At 33.7% G+C, this 25,309-nt stretch overlaps 1 protein-coding gene across 4 annotated transcripts in view; it reads right to left on the bottom strand.

Moving 5' to 3' along the window:
* The window catches only part of LOC150108904 (carboxypeptidase M-like), an 81,666-nt gene that overhangs the window by 10,194 nt on the left and 46,163 nt on the right, over window positions 1-25,309 (bottom strand). For 2 of the 4 annotated variants that reach the window (XM_090410836.1, XM_090410854.1), the window contains exons 5-9: window positions 24,663-24,850; window positions 16,573-16,746; window positions 11,371-11,523; window positions 11,036-11,178; window positions 9,067-9,252 (exon numbers count right to left, since the gene is read on the bottom strand). In XM_090410836.1, coding sequence (XP_090266962.1) covers window positions 9,067-9,252; window positions 11,036-11,178; window positions 11,371-11,523; window positions 16,573-16,746; window positions 24,663-24,850 — 844 coding nt within the window. Of the gene's footprint in view, window positions 1-240; window positions 364-7,042; window positions 9,253-11,035; window positions 11,179-11,370; window positions 11,524-16,572; window positions 16,747-24,662; window positions 24,851-25,309 lie in introns of those variants that run through there. The other 2 variants (XM_090410845.1, XM_090410835.1) reach the window with 2 other exon arrangements.

Raw genomic sequence — 25,309 nt, 5'->3', positions numbered from 1 at the left:
GACCAGAGGTCCGAATTATTCGCACATAGCGCATATTTTTGATTCATGTGCTTATATTGAATGGATTATGCTTTGGGAAATATTATTATAATTTTTCATTCATTTGAAGAGCATTATATTTCTAAAATTAATTTATTAAAATTTTCCTAACATTTGCGATTCTGTAATAAATAAAACAAAACTGTTCCTTCAATTTGTTAACGTTGTTCCAATTACGTCCTTACAATCATGCATACTTACTTGATGGCAGTGATAACTGTCAGAATACAGGAAAATACATTCCTTTTAACTCTTGGTCATTAGAAGGTGAAAGCTGTCTAGAAGCAATAAAACAAACACCATCACCATGAGCCTGCTGCTAGCCTACCAAAAAACAATAGGGTAAGGGTTAGCTACTTTAATGAAATCTAAAGCGGTTAATTGGGTGCATCGTTCACAGTGCAAAGGTGCTGTGTGCCAAAGTTATTAGTACGTATCATGAAAATGTTAATTATGTTACAGAGATTCCCCAAATTAATATTATTTAGTAGATCTGAGAAGACAGGTTAAGAAAAAAAAATTGCCAATGATATGAGGTATCATTCTAAACTATGCAAGTTATGATAATTTTTATTGTCGTGCTATGTATAATAGCTATTATGCACTAAGATATTTATGGGGGAAAATAGTGCACGATAGCTATTGTTGATCTAAACGAGACTAGGCTTGGGGGAGAGTCGGAAAAAGAAAAAAAAAACTGCAGATGTGTATACAACTAGTGCAGGGCTGTGTTACAAGATGAATTTAAAACAGAACATCACATCAAATACAAAATCGTTAAGAATAAATTTTAAAGGTTAAAATTTATTCTTAACGTAACTTGTAGCTCCTTTATTTTCTTTAAAAAATAGTAGCAGCTTTCCATTTCCATTTTCATGGGACACATTCAGTTTCAATGAACTTAATATGTTCTCCTATGAAAGCAAAGGAGAGTTATGGGCAATAATCTTAATCGATTAGTTCTTTATTTTTTTTTTTTTTTCTGCATTGGCGGCAGGCATTTGCGCTTAACGCCACTTATATGTTGCACCGTTTGCTCTATAAGAAACCCATTTTGTAAAAGTAAAAAACCGAAGTGAAACGTAGCAAATTTTCTAGAAAAAATCTTACAACACATCTGTAAACCGGTAACTCAGCCACGCTTAAAGTATGTAGAAATTTCTTCTCATCCTTTACAAAATTTGGATCCAGGTATTTTCATTACGAGAGAGAATTCTTGCACTGCCTACTAACTATGAATACGTTTACTGCACGTCACGTTTATAAGAAACGTTAATAAATATTAATTATCTGTTCTGTAAACGAACCAAAATATCTTCCTTTATTTTGTCATTAAGCATTCTTGAAAGTTTTTTTCGGCAACTGTCAATTGCCCCTGATGGCATCGGACTGCATACAGCAGGCTGAAGAACCACATCCTTTGCTTGGGAAGACGAATTCGAATAATCTCCAGCACCCGATGGTAATTTGCAAGTGCTTTTTCACTAAAGGTAAGTTAGCTGGTCTGATATTAAAGTGGCAGGATTTTTACTCTCGCAGAACAAACCGGGTGGAGAATGTTCGCAGTTAATAAACAAACGTGTTGCTTTTGCTTAAATAAACAGCAACTTTCTTGGTGCAGTCATTCACCTTTTGGGAAAAAAAATGGATTAGCATTCCATCGAATGCTTTTCGCGAGCAAAATTACAGAGTTACAGGCTCCCCAGAATTAGCTAATTTATTCATATGTGAAAATTGAAACAAGTAGCTTCCTGTTTTTGAAATCCAGTAAACATCTTCAATTTTACATGAACTTTATGGAATAGAAATAATCATTTACTTAAGTATAAAGAGCTAATAAGCTTCATTTCGGCAATGAAAACATTACTTAAATTAAGAGGATACTAAATCCCGCATAGTTTTAAAACCGAATAAGAAACTCAAAGATTGGAATCAGAGAGTTTCTTGCTGAATATAGTAAACTATAAAGTATCGGCGACACTAGCGTTAGCCAATGCAAGTGATCCTAGGCTGAAACCGGTCTGGGTAGTGACCTCCCTCCATAATGTAATAACAGCATACATTTCCTAGGAAATGTGTTTTTACATTATGGAAAATACCTAAGAATAGCGATCTGAACTTTCCCCCACCTTTGCAACGAGTCGTCCGGTATTGTACTACGTACTAGGATCACTTGCATTGGCTAACGCTAGTGTCGCCGATACTTTATAGTTTACTATATTCGGCAAGAAACTCTCTGATTCCAATCTTTGAGTTTCTTATTCGGTTTTAAAACTATGCGGGATTTAATATCCCCTTAATTTAAGTAGAAATAATCATTATTCTGAACACAAAATTGGTGACCAAAAATTTGACGGCCGTGTGCTATATATCTATGTTTGGGTACTGCAAACTTCAAAAAGAGAGAGAGAGATTGTTTAACCTATGATGCAATTAAAATGAAGAAAGAAAAATGTTAACGATAGTTTTTAGAAAGACCAAAGGATATTAGTAGAGGGAATGAACGAAGATGGGAAAAAAGACCTCTGAGTTTGGGATTAAACAGTAAAGAGTTGGCGACCAGCTTGCATGCATTTTCACACTTTTTTTTTCCCCCAGATATGATCTGTGATGATATTCCAGGTTGTCGTCCGTAGGGACTTTTGCGAACCGAAATAATTTAAAAGTGAGAAAAAATGCTATCTCTAACGGAAAAATAAAGCAGTCATAGTTTCCAGAGATTTTTACTTTCTGTTTATCAAAACATTCATTAAGTAATTGATTCTGGTGTTTTTTGTGCATTATGATGCTGAATTATGACGGGATGATTTTATAATAAAAGAAAATAAGCATGTTTTGTTTTAAATCTGTCATGTCTGTCAATCACTCTTACCTCCTCCACTGTTAAGGACCAAATCGCGAGCTGGCCTTATCTCAGATGTATCTCGAATAGTCTGCATTCAGCGAAGTATTTTTAAGGTGCAATTACAGTTTCAGGTAGTAAATGATTTCCAACGCCAACTTACTCTGTTTGTTTATTGGCAATCTAAAGGTGCTTGAAAAAGTATATTTGATTTCTAGAGAAGGGTTCTCGTATTATCTAATCTTACGCAATACTAATGACTAATGTGTGATAGGTTCAGAATCTAAGAATCAAATGTTTAAAACATTTTTACCATTTAGACTGTCACTTTTTAAAAATTAGCCAATAATTCCGACTTCGTTTTCATTGTATGTTCTTTACCCACCTCCTTTCATTCTTTGAAGTTCTTAACAAATATATTAAAATAAGTTGTTAAAAACTGATTGAATGTAATGACTTTTCCAATTTTATGTACTAAATCTATTCTTATTCTTATTATAATTATGATAATTATAATTATCATAAATGCAGCTTTAATATATTTATTTGTATTTATAAATGGGATGACTACTAAGAGCTTGCTACAATTAGAATCTGTGCATTCGTACGCCAATACAGCTGATGCTCTTTTAATTAGTCATTAATTCATATTCGCAGTTAGTTGCGATACTTTCATTATACTTGCAGTAATAAAATATAGAGAGACAATACCAAACAATTTATTTTTTATTATTTTTTGCAATATTCAGGCACAAGTCATATTCATGCAATGATAACAACGCTGATTTTAAAACTAGTGAAAATTTGTACAGAAAAATGAACACAAAATGATAGGAAAAAACCACTTGTTACAGAACATTCTATATAATATGACACCCCCCCCTCCCACACACACACAGAATGTTTGGTACTTAAGACTTTAGTCCTTTGGTATTATATTCTCTCAAGTACCTGGCAAGACCTCAATTTTATTGTTTTAAGGATCTAGTTTCTAATTTCCTTGTTTATTTGGAGCGAATTTGATCAATAGTTAAGTTGAAGCTTGTGTTATATAATGCATTTTCAAGTTTCTGCTAAGGAATGCATTTTCTGAATCTTTTTTTTTTTCTGTGCAGTTTTAAATTATTATAAGTTCAGAGCATAAAGATAATGAATGTATATTCTCTATGCAACCCTTAATTACTTTATAATAATTAATCATTCAAATTCAATATACATAAACAATATTTTAGTAAATTACTAAAATCGAGTACATTGTTGTCTAATTTATATGATTTTTTTATATATGAAAACTTTTTCCTTGAGTATATATATATATATATATATATATATATATATGTGTGTATATAATTGTGCCTTTTTCTCTGGGTATAAAATTAACATTATTTTGCTATTATCTCTTAATCTTAGTGATATAGTATGAATATATAAATAAATGATTCATTATTTTGACGTGATTGACGATAATAATGTACACATTAACATAGTAGTGTAAATGGGAGCAGTATTATGTTCTTGGGTTTAATTTTAAGTTGCAATATTAAACAGATTTTATACAAATTAGGTTTTCTCTTCTAACATTAATGAGAAACTTGAATAATAACAGAGATCTTCCTTCCAATAAAAAAAGTAAAAAAAAAATTAATCGACTAGATACATTTCCAACAAGGCACTTATATTGAGATCAGTATTAAGTGATGACTCTCGTTCCTCTAGGAGTGACGGAATTATAAAAGTGAATTATAAATTATAAGAGTGAATTATAAAACATAATTAGATATTTAATTGCACATATTCATTTAAATTAGCATATTTTAAATTAAACTTGAAATGCAGCCGTACAGATTATAAGTGGGATGTGAACTACCACATATGTTAACTCGGCAAATTTGTTCATGCTTTTATTATGAGAAAAATGTAGTTAATGAAGTGATATCGGAATGAAATCAATATAATGAATGTGAATAGCTAGGAAAATGCAAAAAGGACGAATATCAAATGCATTTGGAAGAAAACTGCATCAAAGGCATCTTGATGAATTATAAAACATAATTAGATATTTAATTGCACATATTAATTTAAATTAGCATATTTTAAATTAAACTTGAAATACAGCCGTACAAATTTGAGAATATGACAACTGCATTAGACTGTGGAAGTCAATCAAGTTTCTCCCAGTGATTTGTTAATTTTGAAAGAAGTCTTCACATTAAAGAAGTATGTCAAATGCAGAAAAAATACAGGCTTTTGGAAAGCCTCATATACTGCTTGCCGATTTAAGTTTATTTATACGTATAATACGTATCATACGTATTGAGCATTGCATTATATGGTTGTGAGGCCTGGACTCTAACAAAACAAGACATCAAAAAGTTGGAGGCATTTGAACTTTGGTGCTGGAGAAAGATGATGAAAATTATCCAGCACCAAAGTTCAAATGCCTCCAACTTTTTGATGTCTTGTTTTGTTAGAGACAGAAAGGAAAAGTAATGAAGTTTTAAATATAGTTCATGACGAGAGGTCATTAATGAAACACATCAATAACAGAAGAAAAGGCTTAATTGGACACCATTTGAGGCATGGGGGACTGATTACAGAAATAATGAAGGGGGACTGTAGAAGGAAAGAGGCCACGAGGCAGACCAAGAATTTCATATATAAATAACATAATGATGGTAAGTGGCGCTAGAAGTTATGAGGAGATAAAGAGGAGATCATAGAACAGGGTGTTATGATGTGCTGCTATAACTACCAATCTTCGGATTGAAGCACCAAAGAAGAAGAAGACTTAGACTGTAAAGAACTTGGAATTGAAGCTAGGAAGTTGAATGTGCGGGAAGAAGGATAGAAAACTGGAATTTGTTAAGATATTACAGATCAAGCCAACACCATTTATTACATTGCAGCCAGCGACTTGGTTGTGTCGTGTCTTTCTTTTTTGAGCTTTTCGAGTGTTTTTCCTTTCCACCTGAGTTGTGGATTTTGACACTGTTCTTGATATCTAAACAATTACGACATCTACAGTAGTGTTGTGGAAAATATCAGGGAACTAAATTCGAAAATATATCTGCTAACTATCATGGGGCACTTTATGTAGGGGAAAAAAAAAAGTGTAAATGACTAGATTTACGTAACATTTGTTAGTAAAACCGGACTGTATGTAACCAACGGAAAAAAGAATGGCTGACATAGTCAGCTGGTTTTTTTTTTTTTCCCCTACCAAACAAACCAAAGTTATCTACATTAGTCATTTATTGATCAACTATCATAACTGAAGAGTAGGGATTCTGTAACTTTATCATACTGTGACCCACTAAATATATGCACAGATTTATACGACTCCCTTTTACGTTATTATTTTTAGATCATGAATAAACGTTTGAAAAATGCTGATCTGAAGAGTATCGTTTTATATGTGAATGCGTAGAAGGAAAGGAAAGTGGCCAGTAGACTAGTGTTTGCCCCACGGTTTGCCATTTTCCCCTTGCGGCATTTTTCCTAGCGCAGTGAGGGGGGATGATGTGACATGCGCCCTTCGGTTGGTAAAGACTGGGTTCGATTTTTGGTAGTGACATGAGGAACATTTTCCTGAAATCAAAGATCTTTTTTTTTTTTTCAAATGAATATGAATTGGATGGTCTCATGCCAAGGTTTTTTCCTCCCAGAGATCCAGGTTTTACATTCTGAAAACAGACAGACAGAGAGTGTGAGAATACACGATGAAGGTTATCCAAGGATATTCGAAAGTACAGTTAACCATCCTGATAGCCTTACAGAGTGAACTAATTATGTGTAATCTGAGGAACTGGAATACTAATCTATGTTCTGCTATATTTGAGCTGGGCGTTCAGAGAGGACAAAGCTTGGATTAGAGGATGTACAGAGCAATTGAATTGCTCCCTCCGTAAAATAACGATTAACTCCACCCCCCCCCCCCCCCACCACCACCACCAAGGAAACCAAAGGGAATAGGGGCTTAAGGAACCCTCGGAACAATTTAGAATTAATTCTTATAATTCAATCTATAATTAAAATATCGATTAAATAAAAATTATTTTAAAATATTCTTGTTAATTTAATATTTAAAGGAATTTTTAAGAATTCCCTACCCACAGTTTTGAGATCGTTTGACTTAGTGGAGAATTGTTTAAGTAAGCAGCATAGAAAATATTTTTGTTTTTATTTTTCTCTAAATAATCGACTTTTATTAATTTCTAATGATTGTATAAAGGAAAGTGCTACTCACAGGTTATCTTTATTAGCACATATATATCCGATAATATTGAATGAATGATATTTCAATAGCTTGTACTTGTGTACTCAATGATCAGAATAAGACTCAGCAAACGTTTACCAAGGTGAAAATCTCATTTGGCACAAATGTTGATTTATCATGGCTTTCTCAAACGTTAGTGTTAACATGAATGGCACAATTTTTGTAGCGCTTTGCATTTATGGTATTTCATTTACTAGAAAAATTTTATCTTTAACCGAATATTATACATGCAGTACAGTAAATGTTTCTGATTTCCAATTTTTATACTGTTTTGAATTGGTCGATGTTTGTACAATGGCCTAAACTAAACTGAAAAGGCTACATTACCTACAGTTAGAAAAAATATAAATAAAAATAAGAAATAAATAAAATAAAAACAACGAAATCTTACTTATCCGTAATGTTAAAAAAATTTAAGTTCATTTTTTCAAACTTCTTCATAAGCTTCAATAAAGCATTGAACGGAATTTATGAATTTGTTGCAGACAGTTTTTTCGCTAATTTGATAGTGCATTATATTTGGTAGTAAATTATATTCTTGTTTCCATGCATTTTATCCTAGTTTTTGTAAACAATGAAACTTTACCGTCGAATTTCTTTTTAAAAAAGTCTTTCTTATTATAAAACGTATATAGCTAAAATATAAATGAAAGCGAGAATACATTTTAAATCGAAAAGCAATATAATGTTTTTTAAGTTTATGAACAAATTGCAAATGATTGTAGGTATATTATTCAAACGCTTTCTCAATCCATTGCATACAGGTGCGACCGAGGGGATGGCACTTGTATGCAATTTAATTAATAGCTCTAAGTTCAAATCTTACTGTGGTAATGATATCTGTTGAAGTCTTTAGGTAATGAACAATTACCTAAATCATCCTGTGTGAGACCGACAAACAGGACATCGGTGTTAAGCATTTTACGCTTTAAGTAGTATGAAAAAAAAAAAAGTGCTGTGTTTCGTCTCTAGAACAGCATTCTCAGATTATCTAACCCTTTGGCTACCTACTTTGCTCTTAATGTTCAGGCTTTCGTGGATGGAACTGCTTTTTAACACTAATATAGCAAATTGGTTAAAGGAAAATTTAGATTTGTCAGTTAAAAATTTACAAACCATTTCGCGCATCCAGTAAGCAAGGTGGTGGTGGTCTCACACCGAACCTTCTCGGAAAAATTCATACCCTCGGGATTCGAATCCTCAATCTTTTGAGTGGACAGTGACTATGGTAACCACTCGGCCAACGAACTGAACTCATAACTTCTTAAGTAGCAAAATTTTCCCAAAATTTAAAAATAAAAGATATCGCACAACGAGATATGTCTTGTTGTGTAATCCCCCCACTTTATGAAAGGAAGCATTGTATTCCCTTCTCCCTCCTATATATAAAGTCTCTAATACATATAGTTTCTACCATTGCATTATCATTTATTGCCGGAGACGGTGGGACTAGTTATCTCTTCTAGAAAAATGGGATGATTTCATAATATGCAGTAAAACGATTACATTTATCTAACAGTAGTGTTCTGCTTATCACAAGATGGCGGCAAGTTTTAAATCATCTTCCTTGACTTAATAAGTAATACCGGTATGTTTAAAAAATCTTTCATCTGAATAACCGTGTTATCATAAATGCATTTTGGCATATCTATGTTAATAATAACATTATTTCGCACGTAGCCGTTGCAATAACAAAAAACAGTACAACACAGTTCGTATTTGGTGCACTAGATGTCGCCGGTTGTGCTACTGCACGGTCCGTGGAATACGTAGTTCTGTAAATTCCATTTCTGTTTTTGTTTAATAAGGGTTCTCTTTCAGTATTTGGGAAAGATGTAGTACTGACATTCCATGTATCAGAGATATTAATATCTAGAGTGCTATTAGACTCAGAAGGGAGGGAATTTACCGTCTGTCCTGGCCATATACCAGATGTACCACTGCTTTTGCTTGGCGCTCTGTTAACATCGGTGGTAAACAACGGACTTCTGATGGTGGTTAAACTAGTAGGATAAAGAGTGATGTCCTGGTAGGTAATGCTTCGAGATTGCACGTTGACTTCCACTTCCATTGGTTGATATCCACTGCTAGATACCTAGGAAAGAAAATCCATTAAAGCAAAAGTTTTATCATTCCAAATACAAAATTGTATTGCATTAGTAGTGTGGAGTAAGATTGTGCATTTTCTGTTTCACTCGTAGAGTGGAATCTGCTTCTTTGAAGAAACAACAAAAAATTTTCATACATGAGATTTAAAGAGAAATAAATAAATAATAAATACATAAAAATTAAATAGAACTAGAATACAAAAATGTAATTTTTGTGTTCTCGGGTCGGATTGTATGTTTCAGTGGTTAAAAAAATTCTTAGTAAAAAAAAATGCACCTTTATCTCATGGTGTCTAATTCAGTCCGTGTTCAAAATATTTAGGCGAAGTTCTTCCCCAATTGACGAAATTCCAAGTCAAGTGATGGCGCACTGCTAGTCTGAGTCAAGACGATGGGGTTAAATCGGTCTAGGAATGATTTCACCTTTTTTTTTTTTTTTTTTAAATTAGGAATTAATGTTTTGCTTTGATGCAGTAATGCATTTTATTTTTGCCGTGAACTCTGTTTAAATTTTCTATTATTTTCTTTCTGCTTAGGTAATAGTGAATTATGACAATCACTGAATTACTTTACGAACATTATACGCAATCGGTCAGTTATTGCCTTTTAGGATTTGTAGAGAGCATCGCATTTTTTTTATTTATCTTTATTTATTTGTGTAGTTGGGTAATCTGTAATCAGAATAAGATTCCCCATATTTATTAATAGAAGATATCCCCTGCCGATATCTATCTGATTTATCAAGATATACGTATAAAGCTTAGTTCATGCTGACTTTTAGCATAATGAAATAGCTACATTCTGAACATTATTTTTTTTTAATTTTAAAATCGAGTATAATTTTCATAGTGCTATATTTTCATCTAATGTCAACTGAAAAACCTTCCAAAGCACATATTTCCCACTCTTTCCCATTGAGATGACAGAAGATAAACTTATGGTGTAATTAGTATATTTAAATTTTTAGATCAATATAGTTTTCATTCACTAGAAGATGTTCATAAAACTGCTACTGCCATTTTTAAATAATCTCACCCGAAATTATTTTCATGGCTATTTCGTAAGCTGGAAGGTGTTCTGAAATACAAACCATTCATCCAATTTTCATGACGTAATTTAAATTACATCTTGGAAACTGGGTGGCTGATAGATAGTGATGAAAATGTATGCTTTAGTATACTAGATTTTGCAAATGTGGGTATTCAGTAACACTGCTTTGTATTCAGAACTAGGAAAATACTCTTTATTTTAATTTTGAAATAAAAAGAGGTTGATGTAGGAAATGTGATTATACTGTGGATCAAAGACGAAGGTGTTGTCTGTTGATAAGTATACATATAAATATAAATATACATATACACATATTCAACTCTCTCTCTCTCTCTCTCTCTCTCTCTCTTTCTCTCTCTCTCTCTCTCTCTCTCTCTCTCTCTGCATTGACTTTGCCATATGCAAACTGCAATAAACAGTATTTCAGGATCCCTTACTATGGATTTCATATAATATTTTTTATTATTATTTCTTTACTAAAAATAAAATTTTTATTTACCTCAATAATGTAAATCCCAGGAAGAAGTATTCGCCAATATTCTCCTCTCTCTCTCTCTCTCTCTCTCTCTCTCTTCTCTCTCTCTCTCTCTCTCTCTCTCTCTCTGCATTGACTTTGCCATATGCAAACTGCAATAAACAGTATTTCAGGATCCCTTACTATGGATTTCATATAATATTTTTTATTATTATTTCTTTACTAAAAATAAAATTTTTATTTACCTCAATAATGTAAATCCCAGGAAGAAGTATTCGCCAATATTCTCCTCTCTTGCTGGTTTTAAAACCTATTGCTCGTCCTTTAATCTTCATCATAGCTTTTGGAATTGGATTGTTGAGATGATCTGTAACGAGGCCTTTGATACCTGGTCGACAGATTACATTTAATTTAAATGGATTGCAATAAGACTGTATCATACTAAAGTAAAATATGTTTAAAGATATTCATATCTATTAAAAGTCATCTGCGAATCCATATGTAAATACAGTTCAGGATACATTTCGTTAATTTAAAGGGAAAATTAAATTGACGTTTTGTACAGAAGCTAATAATCTACCTTGATGAACTTGCCACAAATAGTTGATCACTGAATTTTTATTCTGAGCCCAGTAATTTGGTAACTCGTGTGCGAAAGGAAATTTACAGCACGAAATCTCAAAGGTTATCTCTATACATCCTCCCCAGACGTAGTTGTAATCTTGCATGCCTCCTGAAAAGACAGAATGCAAAAAATTATGTAATTGTGTTAAATGAATAAAATACTGTAATTAAAAGACTAGCCTGCAGCAATGCGGAAATAACTTAAATACGGTTAGATATCAAAAAGTATTTAAATTATTGCCCAAGAATATTTTGGAAAAATTGTAACATACAACTGAAACACTTTTAATTTTTTTAGCAAATAGTAATTTATCATATTAATCATTCAATTTTCTTCTTTAAAGGATTAATTTTAAAAAAAGTTCCGATTTCTAATAACCAATAAATTTACTATATGGATGTCTGTTATTTCAAACAATCAAAATGCAAGTTTAAAAGCACAGTGAAGTTAATTCAAAATTAGAATATAATTTGCAATACACATTTAATAGTGGCTGAAGTGGAATCGATTCACACTGATTTGGATCCACTAAATCATCTGAAGGCGTGGGTTGGAAGTCATCATTCAGCAGTAGAAACTTAGAATCAAAGAAAAAGTAGAATTAAAATAAATTTAGACTTGAATGTATAAAACGGAACGAAGCTTCATCAAAGTTTGCTTTATGTTTTTTATGACTGTTGTATTAACGAACAAGAAAAGATTGCAATAGCTGAAGAGCTCACTAAACTGACTGAACATCTAGAGGTAATTAAATTTTTGGTAGCACACCCTTCACTACAACTAAATAATAGCATCAATGCTAAAAGCAGCAGTACGCTTTATGCAACTTATAAATTTATGACAAGCAATTATCATGCTTTTTATTTTAATATTCTTAATATTAGAGTCGAATTTTTGGAATTCATGGGTACTAGTTTTTTTTGGGGGGGAGGGGAGGGGAGGGTCCGCTTAAGCCTATCTTAAGATGTCATAATTTTGAAAATATAATAATCTTATATCTTGTATTGATTTTGATTTACTATTGTCAATCGAAATATTTTCTGTAAACTTTATGTAATTTATAAATACTATATTTCCATACGTTATTTGGATAGAGTTATTTATACACTCGCAGAAAACATTTTATATGACGATAGAAGATCTAGAAAAGAAAAAAAATTGCGTTTAGAGATTTGGACTTCTTAAGACAGTGGTCTCTAATCGCCGAGCTGTTGCATGACACCGAGAAAGTGGAAGTTGGGGGTGGGGGAGTTTCTTTTTTTTTTTTTTTTGTATGTCAGTTCTCACCCCCGAAAGATTGGAAACTTATGGCACATTCATATAGTAGTGGGACTAAGGTTGGATAATCTGGAAAGCATACTTGAAAGACCAAATGTTAAAATAAGAAAAGTGGTAGTGATTGTACCGTGTAGCAAAAAAAAAATCATCTTCTATCTGAAAGTTCATATATATACACATATCGGTTCTGTAATCCAGTTGTAAGAAGATAACTTGATTATAAATCATGCAGATCAATAATTTGGATAGATATATATACTGAATATTTTTCTGCAATACGTTTTCAGAAGTAAAACAGTATTATAGCATGAGTTTGCAACAGTACTTAGCATTATAGCTAAGTAGTTCGCTACTCATTTATCGCCACTGTCTGTCTATGTTTATTCTACAGAGATAGGGGAAAAAGAGCAAATGGAATAATCCGTAGATATTTTTCAGTATAAGCAGTTGTCTGTTTTGCTTATACGTAGATACAGTATGCTTCATATGAACATTATTGAATTAATTTTTCTATGTTAACTCTGAATTTCAGTATTTCGAAACAGATTAAAAAATTCAGTACTTTGAAATATAATTTATCTATTGCCTGATATTGTTGGGAGATATGTAAGCATAATTGGCCTTTATCTCTACCCTGTATAATCATAGGAAGTTTTTTTTTTGTTTAAAAAAAATCGCTGGTTATTTCTTAACCAATAATTTCCACCTTCATATGAGACCGTCTAATGCACCTTTTCACCCTGATAAAGGTTCTCCCCATCATCGAGTGGATTTGAACTGGGGTCTTTTCAACGGAAGGGTTTCGTCAAAACTGATTAAACTACGAGACTCTGAATTGTTAAGGCAAATAAATTCGAATTTCATCCAAATAAACTAAAGTTTTAGCGCATTATTCAATTCATGGAGGGGGGGGAAGGACTGTGAATTTCACACAAATGTTTTTTTAGTAAGTTAATGCTTTTAACTGCAGTTTCAACTGGGACACTACACTCAAAACTATTCACCATTCTCGTGCATTAATGCAAATTTTGCATGTCTCTACTAAAACGGTTTTAAATATAAACTATTTCATGAATAGCTAGTGCACTATATTTTCGGACGAACGTATTATAACTGCATAACCTCAAGGAGTATTCTGTTTTATAGTTTTTCATTCCATAAATTTACAAATAAATTAAATACAAGTTTTGCAATACCAGTTATTTATATTATCACATCTGTTTTTACAATCTCCTTTTATCCCAAATATTACGCCCCAAAAATTTAATAAAATTGAAATTTTCTTATTTTTGTCTTAGTTTCGTCATTATCTCACTCTTTTTTCAGCTTTTTTAACAATTCCACTGTACATACATACTTGCTCTTTGACTTAGCTAGTTGCTTTATTCGGCGATCACATTTATTTCGTGCATTAGAGAAGTCCGTGCGGTTAGCCTAGTGACTGTGCGCTTCGCAACCATATGCCTAGCGAAGGAGTGTCCTAGGTTCGATTCCCGTCGGTGACGTGAAGAGCTGATCTTCCTCAGCCATAGCCAAGTTAGCCGGTCTTGGGCGTGGACAGTAGGTTTTTTCCCCCAGTTTATCCTGAGGTTTTTCATCCCGCAAAGCAGGCAAACTGGCCTTGAGAACTCAACATTACGAACATAGGATACACCGGAGCGTAGGGACCTTATCCTGTGAGCGGTTTGAGGTCCGATGATTAATTAACCCTCGACACCGCAAGGTAAAAGAGGGAAAAGGAAGATGAGATGAGATTAGAGAAAAAAAACTTAAAATAAAAGTTGTTGCTTCAGTATAACTAGTTTTGCAGTTATATGTTTTTTTAATTATATGTAACTGCTTGCCAGTTCCACCTAATTATGCAACCGTGTTTATTATAAGTAAATTATATTTATTTATAATTCCTGCACTCTAATGTAGTGATTTATAGAATTATCAAGTATCTTAATTTAATAATGATCGCTTCTATTTCTTTCTTCAAATGTTTCATATTTAATGATTTTACAGGAATAGTTTTACCATTTATTAAGCAGCCATCAAGGATTATTGTAATATGATATCGAAAATTGCCAAAAGAAAATATTCTTAATTAATATTAGTTCCAGGTCTCAATGGAGTCAAAAACTCATCGTGGGAAGACAAACTTTCAGCAGACGACAAAGCATATTTTACTTTGCTTTGAATACATTTAGCGTCAGTGCACTCACCACTCACTCCAGGCAGTGCATTCCATTCATTCATTCATTCAGCACCCTTCACAAAAGAATTCTTTTCGCCTGCTTATTCACAATAACCTTTACAAAACTTACAGGGCAAACGCCTCGTTCGCACTCCACCCATTTCCTTTTGAAATACACGTAATTCCGCTATAACTATCTGATGGGCTTCTCTTTCCAACTTATACATTTCGAGCCCATTCTCTTGTTATTTTCCAAAGTATGCAGAGCACATTCTCTCAATCTGTCTTCGTTCATAGCAATCCACGGTCCCGAGACGTAGATTCTCTCTCTCTCTCTCTCTCGGGATAACATATTGCTATCCCAAGATTTTTACATCATATCTACGTGGTCCAGTACACAATATATATATATATATATAGAACCTGTCAGTTTTTTATTCAACGTAATAACAGCCAATCATGCCAGAGTGGAAAGCATACCCTCTTCCCAATCAACAAGCTGTAACTTTCAATCCCACTGTGCGCTTGGATGTTTGTGAATGTCTTTAGGTGATAGATGAATCTCGTTACCTGGTGCGATATGGCAATCCTGCTTATTGGAAGACTGAAGTTTATTTGAAAATAATTAGATGCATTGTTTTGTAGAGCAGGGCTTTCAGGTTATCTAATCCTTAGCCCACTACGGTGCTAACAAAATATTAATTATATAGGAAAACCTCGCTTAACGCGATTAATTAATCCATCAATTAATATGCACTAAGCGAATACAATAAACAATAGGAATAATTATAATTCATCCATCAGTTAGCGTAAATTTGAAAAAAAAAATTATGTATATCTATATTGGAGGATAAAATCATCAAAGCTAATAAAAATTAATTGCTTAAATTTTTATTTAATGCCTAAACATTTGATTGAGATACTTTTTTCACAAAAAGACTTCGAAGCTTCGTTCGATATCAGGATCAGCATCAAACAAAATTTCCTTAGCACGCTCATTGTGATTGAAAAGTAACTCAAGTTCTATTGCAGTTAGCTTCTTAGTCGTAACATTCTCTCCTTGTTCGCACTCCTTATCTTCTTCTTCTAGTTGAAGGAGATCGTTCTCGAATGGGAATCGAGCAAGTTCCTCACATCTTCATTATCCAGTTCATAAATCCAAGTTATTTTCCAGTTGTGCTGATTTCTTTAATAATGTCAGCTGGGTTATTAAAACCAATGATTCATTTGCACAGTGAGATAACACCTTCTGCCGCACGGTTCATTTTTTTTTAACTGCAGCTTTCTTTATCAGCATTTCTCTTTTCCATATCAGAGGTTGAATATAATAAAGCCTTATAGGTATCTAAATTAAAACAAAATGAAGGAAAAGTGACTGAGCAAGAGAACAGAGATTGCACGTGCGTTTGCGATGATAACTTTGAGTCAAGTGCTGAGTGTTGACAGCCACCGACCGCTGCATTACCACTGTTCACTGGATGCTACATTGAAAAGTGCCGCCGCTTGCCGCAGATTGGCAACCAAAAATTTTGCATAACGTAAAAATATCGTATTAACTGATTAATCACTCGTTTAGAGCGGGAAATAGTATCATTTCACTCACTCGCGCTAGCTGATTATCGCGCAAAGCGAAGTTTTCATATATATATATATATATATATATATATATATATAGCCAAAAAATAAAAACTGCACGTTACCTGTAAGGGGATACCATAGGGCTCCGTTTGTAGTACCATTGGGAAATCCGCCCACTTTTTCTCGACATTCATCTCCTTGATACATAGTTTGGTGATTAAATGAGTACGTTTGGGCTAAATAGCGCATAACATCATCATCCGGAGTTAGAGAAGCTTGATTTGTTCTTCGAAAAGCTAGAAAGAAAATAAATTAAAAAAAAATGGGATGAAGATTCTTTTAAGGCATAAACATATAACTATCTGTACTGCTTTGGAAAATCTGCGATTTGAGTGGTATATTGACATATTTCCATTCTGATTATGAATTTTTAGGATTTTACATTTTTGTGTTATTACAAGACTTCTTTATAAAGTCTTCCATGTGATCTGACAATTAGAGAAAACAGGTCAGATAAATAAACATCCGCTCCATACTCTATCAAAAGTTATCCTTGGGTTTTGTTGGAGTACTTGCAAACCCTAGTCATACTGGAAATTGTCTCATTTTAAATTTAGAATGCAATGCGTAATCTGATTAGATGAAATCCAACCGAGGAAGCGGGGCTCTCTAACATTTACTTTCTCCATCATACTTCCGTGTTTCTACAAACATTCGTCGAAAAATGCACCTAGTAACGTTCCGTATACAGAGTGAATTGTTTATGTTCAAATCAGCTCAGTACTAAATGTATTGGTTTGGGCTCATTCTCTAATGTTAATGTTGTGAGTCTGAACTGGCCATTTTTTCTATCCTAATGGGAGTGCGCTGACCTCTGCTACATCTTATTCTAGGATTGCTAATTTTATAAAATAAATAAACGAATTGCAATGCACGTTCTGACTATTTCTGGATACGTCTACGCAATTAGAGTTTTAAATTTAAGATCTTTTCGATTCTGTCAGATAAAATTAAAGGGATCAAAATCGATGTTTAAATTATGTTTTGTAATTTAGGTAAGATAAAAATAAAAAACGTACTAAAACCCCACAAAACATTCAACAAAACACGAATGGAAAGTTATAATTTATAATTTAAACTTATAATTTAATTTCAATTTTTTTTTTTAATTCAAGACGGTGTGAAACGCCCAGCTATGAAAAGTTGGTTCCATTCCTCTGTGGAATCCGATCGATTTAATGACATAAATCTGCGACTTCTATTTTTCAGCATATTCACCATTAAAACTTTTAAATGTTTTTTTTTTTTTTTGGTCTTCACTCAAATGAAATAATCAAATTCATTGATTGATTTTCTACAATAGTGATTTACAAAATTTCAGTATCCATTTATCCCCTTTAACAATTTTGTAAAACCGGCATACCTCCCTCTCAGAAAAAAAGATAATTTGGTTTATATTTTTTATTATAGTAGTATATTTGTAATTTATTATATGTGAAGCATGTGAAATTGTTAAATACATTTTTAGTTATACGAATCCAACACACATAAAGCAAAACAAAAATTATGAAATTTAAACTTTCAATAATAAAAAAAAGTTTAATGGTGAATGACCGCGCATGAAATTTAGCGGAGAGATTCGACCGCGTGTTTTGCATTATTTTAATTTAAATTAAAGTTTAATACAAGCAGTTCGAACCACGCGGATGGAACGCGATCCTGCCGTCATCCAGAGATGAGATCCTGACAGAAATTCGATACATGCAATGTGACATATTTTGTTTAAAACTTACTTTAGCGTTTATATTACATGTTATATTACACTATATACTGTATTACATTTATATTACATGTTTTATTATATTATATACTATTACATTTATATTACATGTTATATTACATTATATACTGTATTACATATATTATAATATATATATATATATATATATATATATATATATATATATATATATATATATATATATATATATATATATTACATGTATATACATACACTACTTGGAAAGAAATCAACGGACATCCCCATAGACAAAGTACATCATGACATGTAACGAGTCACGCGTTTGTAGCCGGTATAAATTGGAGGAATATGATGCTCCCAAGTCAATGCATCTGTGTCCGGATGAAATAGTTGCCAGAGGGAACTGACATAGCTTGAAAGAGACGTTATGATGATAAGATGTCCAAATTGGGTCATTCTAAATTAACATCCACTGATACCAGACCGAGATGGAAGCGCAGGAGTCAGCTGCAAGTGCTACTATAGTGGACGACAAATCACATTAACCGAACGTGAAATTAGGGTGCTACAAATGATGATATGTAAAAACCACCATTCGTCGGCCGACATGTTGAATGCGGAGTTGCGGACATCGACTGGAACACTGATCTGCACAAAAACATTCAAAACCAAGGCTCACGATATAGGTTTCCATGGAAGATACGACAGCAATATGCTAGCCCTACATTACCAGAACAAACATGCATCGTTGTCTTCAGTGGTTCAAAGTGCACGCATAGTGAGACGTGGAAGCTTTGAAAGCCGTGTTATGAAACAGCGAATCACGCTACACCTTCTACCCAGCAGATGGACTAGTGTGGTGGGTGCTCGTTGAGCATCCCTTACCAGAGTGCGTAACCCCAAATATGTAATTCGGAGGTGGTGGAGTGATGGCATGGTGTTGTTTTTCATGATTTGGTCTCGGATTTGGCGGTGTCACGAACGCTGAACTCCGAGAGAGTATCTGAACATTGTGGATAATGCTTCCTATTTTGTGGTATTTCTACGGAACTGGCCATTGTCTCTTTCAGCAAGACAATGCACAGTGTCATAAGGCTGCAGCTGCTGTTGTAACTGTGTGATTTGGGGACGTGAATTCACCACACTTGACTGGCCTTCATAGAGCCTTGATCTCAATCCTATTGAACATCTGTGAGATGAACTGGATCGTCGGGTGAGGTCAAGGGATGTCCGCCCTACAACAGTCCAGGACCTCATTACATGCTTACAGGAAGAATGGCCCCAAAATCCCGTTGATCGCTATCGAACGCTCGTGGAAAGTATGCCCCGTAGGTTGCAGTTATCGCAGCAAAAATAGGTCCTATATCTTATTAAGGTGGGCGCCATGGCTGTTTGTTTCTCACACTATAGTGCCCATTGAATTCTTTTCAAGCAGTGTATATACGTATAATATGTGTATGTATGTGTGTGTGATAACTTGAATTAGTGAAATAATCAGTGGCTAAAAAAACGTGTGTCTGATGTTTTGCTTAGAGTGTGAGTGAATTTAAAGTGAACTAGAAAGTTTTAAGAGTGGTTGGATTTTCTTTCATTTAATAATTTTTTTCTTACTTGTGATTTTTCTTGAGAAGAAAGACTCAGAAGAAAATAATTATATGCGAACAAGTTAAGTGTGTCCTGCGCATAGAAAACAAATATTGAAAGAAAGCTGGAGAGTGCGATAATTTCTTTCCCCTTCCCTTCCCTCTTCCCGTAAGGAAGAAATAGAAGAAGAAGAAAAAAAAGGCGGGGAGGGGAATCGAACTCTGTAGAACATCTGGATCATTGATTAACTGGTAAGCCTCCAGGTGGAGGAGAAGTTAATAGTTGATAACTTTTTCCATTAGTTTGGAGAGAATTAAGTGATGACGATTGGTTTACTGACATTGGTGGCGATTTGCAGCTGAGTATAAAAACGTTCTACAGACAATATAGAAAAGGTGTTTGGATCAAAACTCTGCCACCATCATAGAAGACCGCTGACTCGCCTTCACTTAAAAAGCTCTGATAAAGGTTCTTCGAGTTCTAGACGGGATTCCATTTCTGGTCTTTCCAAAAGAGCATCGTCGATACTAAGCTACGGAGGCTCATCAGAAATTAATTTTTAGGTTTACTATTGCCTTTCCTTCCTCTTGAAATATATGACCAAAAAGATCATTAATTTTTGGTTCCAGTTATACGATAAATCTATAATCACTTCATATTCTGTTCGAGAAGTTTCAATATCTCTTTGGCACAGTATTAACCACTTCTTTTTGAATTTATATATATATATATATATATATATATATATATATATATGACTTTATAAAACTAAATAACTTTATTTGAATCTTTTGAAGCATAAATTATTTTAAATATTAATTTTAAATTTAATTGTTGAAAGTCCGGAGAACCACATTCAGTCTTCGTTGCTCATCGCTGCTGCAGATGTTATATATACTGTAGTCCCTTATCCGCTGTTTCAGCTCTCTGCGGTAAACCCCGGTCCGAAAATATTAAATGGAAAATTCCAGAAATAAACAATTTATAATTACATCGGCAAAGTAGATATTAGATCGAACATTATTTCAAAACTGAATGTTTGTAGAAACTATGCAAGTTTCTTAAGTTGACCTGAGATCTTACAAGAATACAATCCGGCATTCCCTAGTTGCCTTAGCTTGCACTACTTGACTTAAGTAGCTAAGACAACTCGCCGATGCCGAGGATTGTATTTCGTAAGTTCTCAGGTCAACTTACGAAATTTTATAGTTTCTACGAACATTCTGCTTTGAAATAATATTGGATCTAATATAAACTTTGCTTATGTAAATTTGCATGGCAGAAATGAAGCCGTAGGGCTCTTTCTTTTAGTAATAGACAATTTATACGTTTTAAATTGCGCGCCGTTCTCAGTAGTTCTCGATTATCAGATCGACTCGATATCGCAGTACTTGTGTTCAAGTAACCCTTATTTTACTTAATAATGGCTTCAAAGCACAAGAGTAGTGATGCTGGCAATTCGAATATGCCAAAGAGAACCGTAAAGTGCTTCCTTTTAAGTGAAAAGGATGAAAATTCTCGCCTTCATAAAATAATAAATAAATACAGTAATAATAATAATAAAGTATACTACGGTTACTAAGATTCCACTCACTTTCAGATAACTTTTATTACAGTATGTTGTTATAATTGTTCTATTTTATTATTACTTGTTAATCTCTTACTGTGCCTCATTTATAAGTAAAATGTATCATAGTAAGTATGTATGTATTGGAAAAAACATAGATATATAGGGTTCGGTACTATCCGCGGAGTGTCTTGGAACATATATATATGTATATATATATATATATATATACAGGGTGTTCGGGATAAATTTGACAGTTTCGTAAGGAAAAAGAAAATCTTCTTTGTATCTATTAAATTTAATGAATTGACAAAAAAACATTACAGGCAGAGTTAATTACAATACTATCAACAAGATTTACTCAAAATAACCACCATTAGCATCGATCACAGCTTCAATTCTGCTTCGGAACCTCGAACAAGCTGATGCTACAGTCTCCCTGGGAAGGGCCGCAAAAACTGTTTTAATTTTATCCATTAACTGGGCTTTTGTATTACTGGAAGTGCGATTGGTGTCTTTTTCAACTGCGCCCCATACAAAATAATCCATGGGGTTAAGGTTTGGGGAGTTTGGAGGCCAAACATTTGGACTGGTGAAGTCGTAGAAATTTTCAGACAACCATTTTTGACTTTTCCCAGAGGTGTGGCAAGGGGCCGAATCCTGCTGCCATACATACGGCCTACCATTGGCTACCCTTGTTATCCAGGGCTTGACTACAGTTAGCAACTCCACGAACAAAGCCCGAATTCCAATGCCAGGGTTCTTCAACACCTGTTCCTGCAGATTTGCGAGGAATTCTGCTGTACGAACGCAATCAGATCGTCTGCTAGGGATCTTTCTTCTTGCTACATCCTCGTAGTCACCATTGCAAGTCTCTAGTTCATGCCTGATTGTTTTTACTGTATTCAGGGAGCATTGGGCAGCAGTCGTAATATCCTTATTTTGATGGCGGGCACGAATCATCATGATACAAGTTATTCTCTTCCATGATTCAGGTGGGTTCCAGCTATCCATCCTTTCTGACATCTTGTATATGAATGAAGAAGGGTCCAAACTTTTAAATGAAGAGAAGTGTGTGTTAATACATGTAACTTACGGAAAAATATAATTAATTATAAATATGTCAAATTTATCCCGAACACCCTGTATATGAAAAAGCTTTAATGACTGATACCGAGAGATAAAAAGATGACAAGATATATTTGAAAAGATACTACTAGTTTACTAGTTTCGTTGAATTGATCAACATCTTCAGGTATCACAATCAAAGAAGTATATAAAAAATTACAGAGACTTAAAATTGTAATAACAGAACAAGTATAAAAAGGCAGTAGCGTGTTTGAAAACAAAATGCGAGTTTGAGTTCCAAACAAACGTATACTACGCGCTGTCGCGAGTGCGCCAGTACTGAACAGAGGCAACGTGTGCGTCAGAGAGATTAAAACTCAGGCTGTTGTTGATATGAGAGGAATCTAGAGAAATTTCCCTAGATTCGACAATCTTTCTCTCGAGTTCATCATAGCACACATGGATGTTAGAAGTTTGAGTCCAGTTCACAATGTGTTGGCGGCCTTCGTCTGAGTTAGCTGAAAAGAGAACGTGGCTAGAGAGAGCGCTAGCTCTAGTCCTGTTATAGGAGATATCTCTACTGTGTTCATCCAAACGTAGAAGGATGGATTTAGCAGTCTGGCCATAGTATGGCTTTCCACAATCACATAAAATCTTGTACACTCCTGGAAACTGATTTGGAAGATGATTTTCTTTTGGTTTGCTAAGTATTGAACGAAGTTTTGGAAGCGTAGTGAAGCAAGTTTTGAAGTTAAACTTCTTGAGAATCTTTGCCAGTTTTGGTGAAAGAGAGCTGATGTAAGGCAAAGAGATGAAGGCTCTTGGGGAAGAGGGATCTTCAGAAGTAGTTGAGTGCCTGGGGGAAAGAAATTTGTCAATTTTCTTTGGAGAGAAACCATTATTAATAAAAGTTTTTTTTAAGAAAAAGGAGTTCATTTTCAATTTCTGTTTCTTCTGTAAGTAATGATTTGGCTCGGTGAGCTAAGGTGGAAATAATACCACATTTTTGTGGGGGATAGTGATGGGAGGAAGCATGAAGGTATCTATCAGTATGAGTAGGCTTTCTAAAAATTGAGATTTTAATACTCAGCAGCACATCTGGTAAGTTTCAGGTCTAAAAAGGGGAGGCAGTCATCTGATTCCAGTTCGAAGGTGAAAGAGATTTTTTCATGGCACTTGTTTAGGTGGTCTAAAAATAAATAGAGGTTGTTGACACCATTTTCCCAGATGAGGAAAATATCATCAATATAACGATACCAGAATTTTGGTTTAAGGTGAAAGGAGTTAGTAGCTTTTTCTTCAAAATCGTTGAGAAATATATCGGCGAGAATCGGAGAGAACGGGCTTCCCATGGCCAGACCTGAGTTTTGTAAGTAGATCTTATTGTCATATTTGAAGTATCCTGACTTTATGCAATGGGAGAGAAGAGCAACGAGTTTTTTTGATAATTTGTTCTTGAGAAGATCGAGGACTTCTTGAGCAAGTATATTTGTAAAGAGAGAAACAATATTGAAACTGGCCATTAAATCTGTTTTTTTAAGTTTGATATCCTTGATTTTAGAAACAAAATCTGCAGAGTTTTTAATATGTGAAGAGGAAATTCCAGAAAGATTTCTTAGAAAACTCGCAAGATATTTGGAGACATATATATATATATATATATAAGAATGGCTATCAAATATTCCTGGACTGATTAAAAAAATCAGTTTATGAAATTGTTTACGCGTACACATAAAACGTGTGATTAACATGTTTCTTAATTACATGTTGTCACTCTGGCGTTTGCATGTTTTGAGTGATTAAAAAATCCGAGTTTCTGGAAGGAGTAAAAAAAACCCATCTCCATATTGCGATCGCAAAAATCATCTTCAGCTGAAAATAACTTGTAATGGTTCCTCGCTACCTAGACTTTATTCTAATACAGATGTTTCCATTCATCGTCACATCCTCTCAACTGCGTTACAGAGGCGTTGAAGATCTGAGAGTGGCCAAAGAATAAAGTGACCTCATAAAAAAGTAGTTTTTGTAGGTCATCTTGACCAAAAGAAGCGGCTTCCAGAAATTGTCGCAAGATCTACTACGTCTATTGGAAAAATGTACGACTGCTGAAGGGAATTATCTCGAAGTGATCATATCATTGTGAAGAAGACAAATGTGTATAGGAGGGAAAACATTCTACGAACTTTTTGTTACGTCTTTATATATAAGAAATTTTTGAGCAGTCTTCTTACCTGGTGCCTTGTAATTGTCATATGGATAACTAGCCACGAGAGCTCCTCCGTGTATATTTCCTGAGAGGACGAACTGGATGTCATCAATCCACTTCATAATGGCTTCTGTTTCTGGTTGACGAGTAACCGAGTTATTGGCAAAATAATCGGGGAAATTTCTATTCAAGTCGTATCCTCGCGCATTATTTCTAAAGAATAGAAGTGAAAGAAATTTATCGTATATTTGATACAGGAAGAAAAGAATGAGGTTCATTCTGATTAAAAAAAAATAAAAAAAACTATTCACCAATTTCGAAATGGTGTTTATTTCATGCATTAGTTCATTATAAGTTAATATATCATCACAACTACTGTATTTTAGCTGTTAAGCCAGAACTAAAAAACTGAATATTTTTGAAAGGTTGCGGTTGTTTAATCGCAAATATAAGTATGCGCCACATGCATCATGTCTGTTAAAAACACCTTGATATCTTCGTGTGGCTAACTCACCTTCACTTAAAAGCAAAAAATAAAATAAAATAATTATAATAATAAATAAATATATAATAATAATAATAATAATAATAATAATAATAATAATATATACATATATATTTTTTTATTGATTGATTGCTAAAATATTTACACGTACAATAAACATCTTCAGT

Source organism: Typopeltis vanoorti, chromosome 2 (genome assembly GCF_054136105.1).
Source record: "Typopeltis vanoorti isolate ZY-2024b chromosome 2, IOZ_Tvanoo_1.0, whole genome shotgun sequence".
In the NCBI taxonomy this organism is placed as follows: Eukaryota; Metazoa; Arthropoda; class Arachnida; order Uropygi; family Thelyphonidae; genus Typopeltis; species Typopeltis vanoorti.
This window is presented reverse-complemented; position numbering and strand designations above follow the sequence as displayed.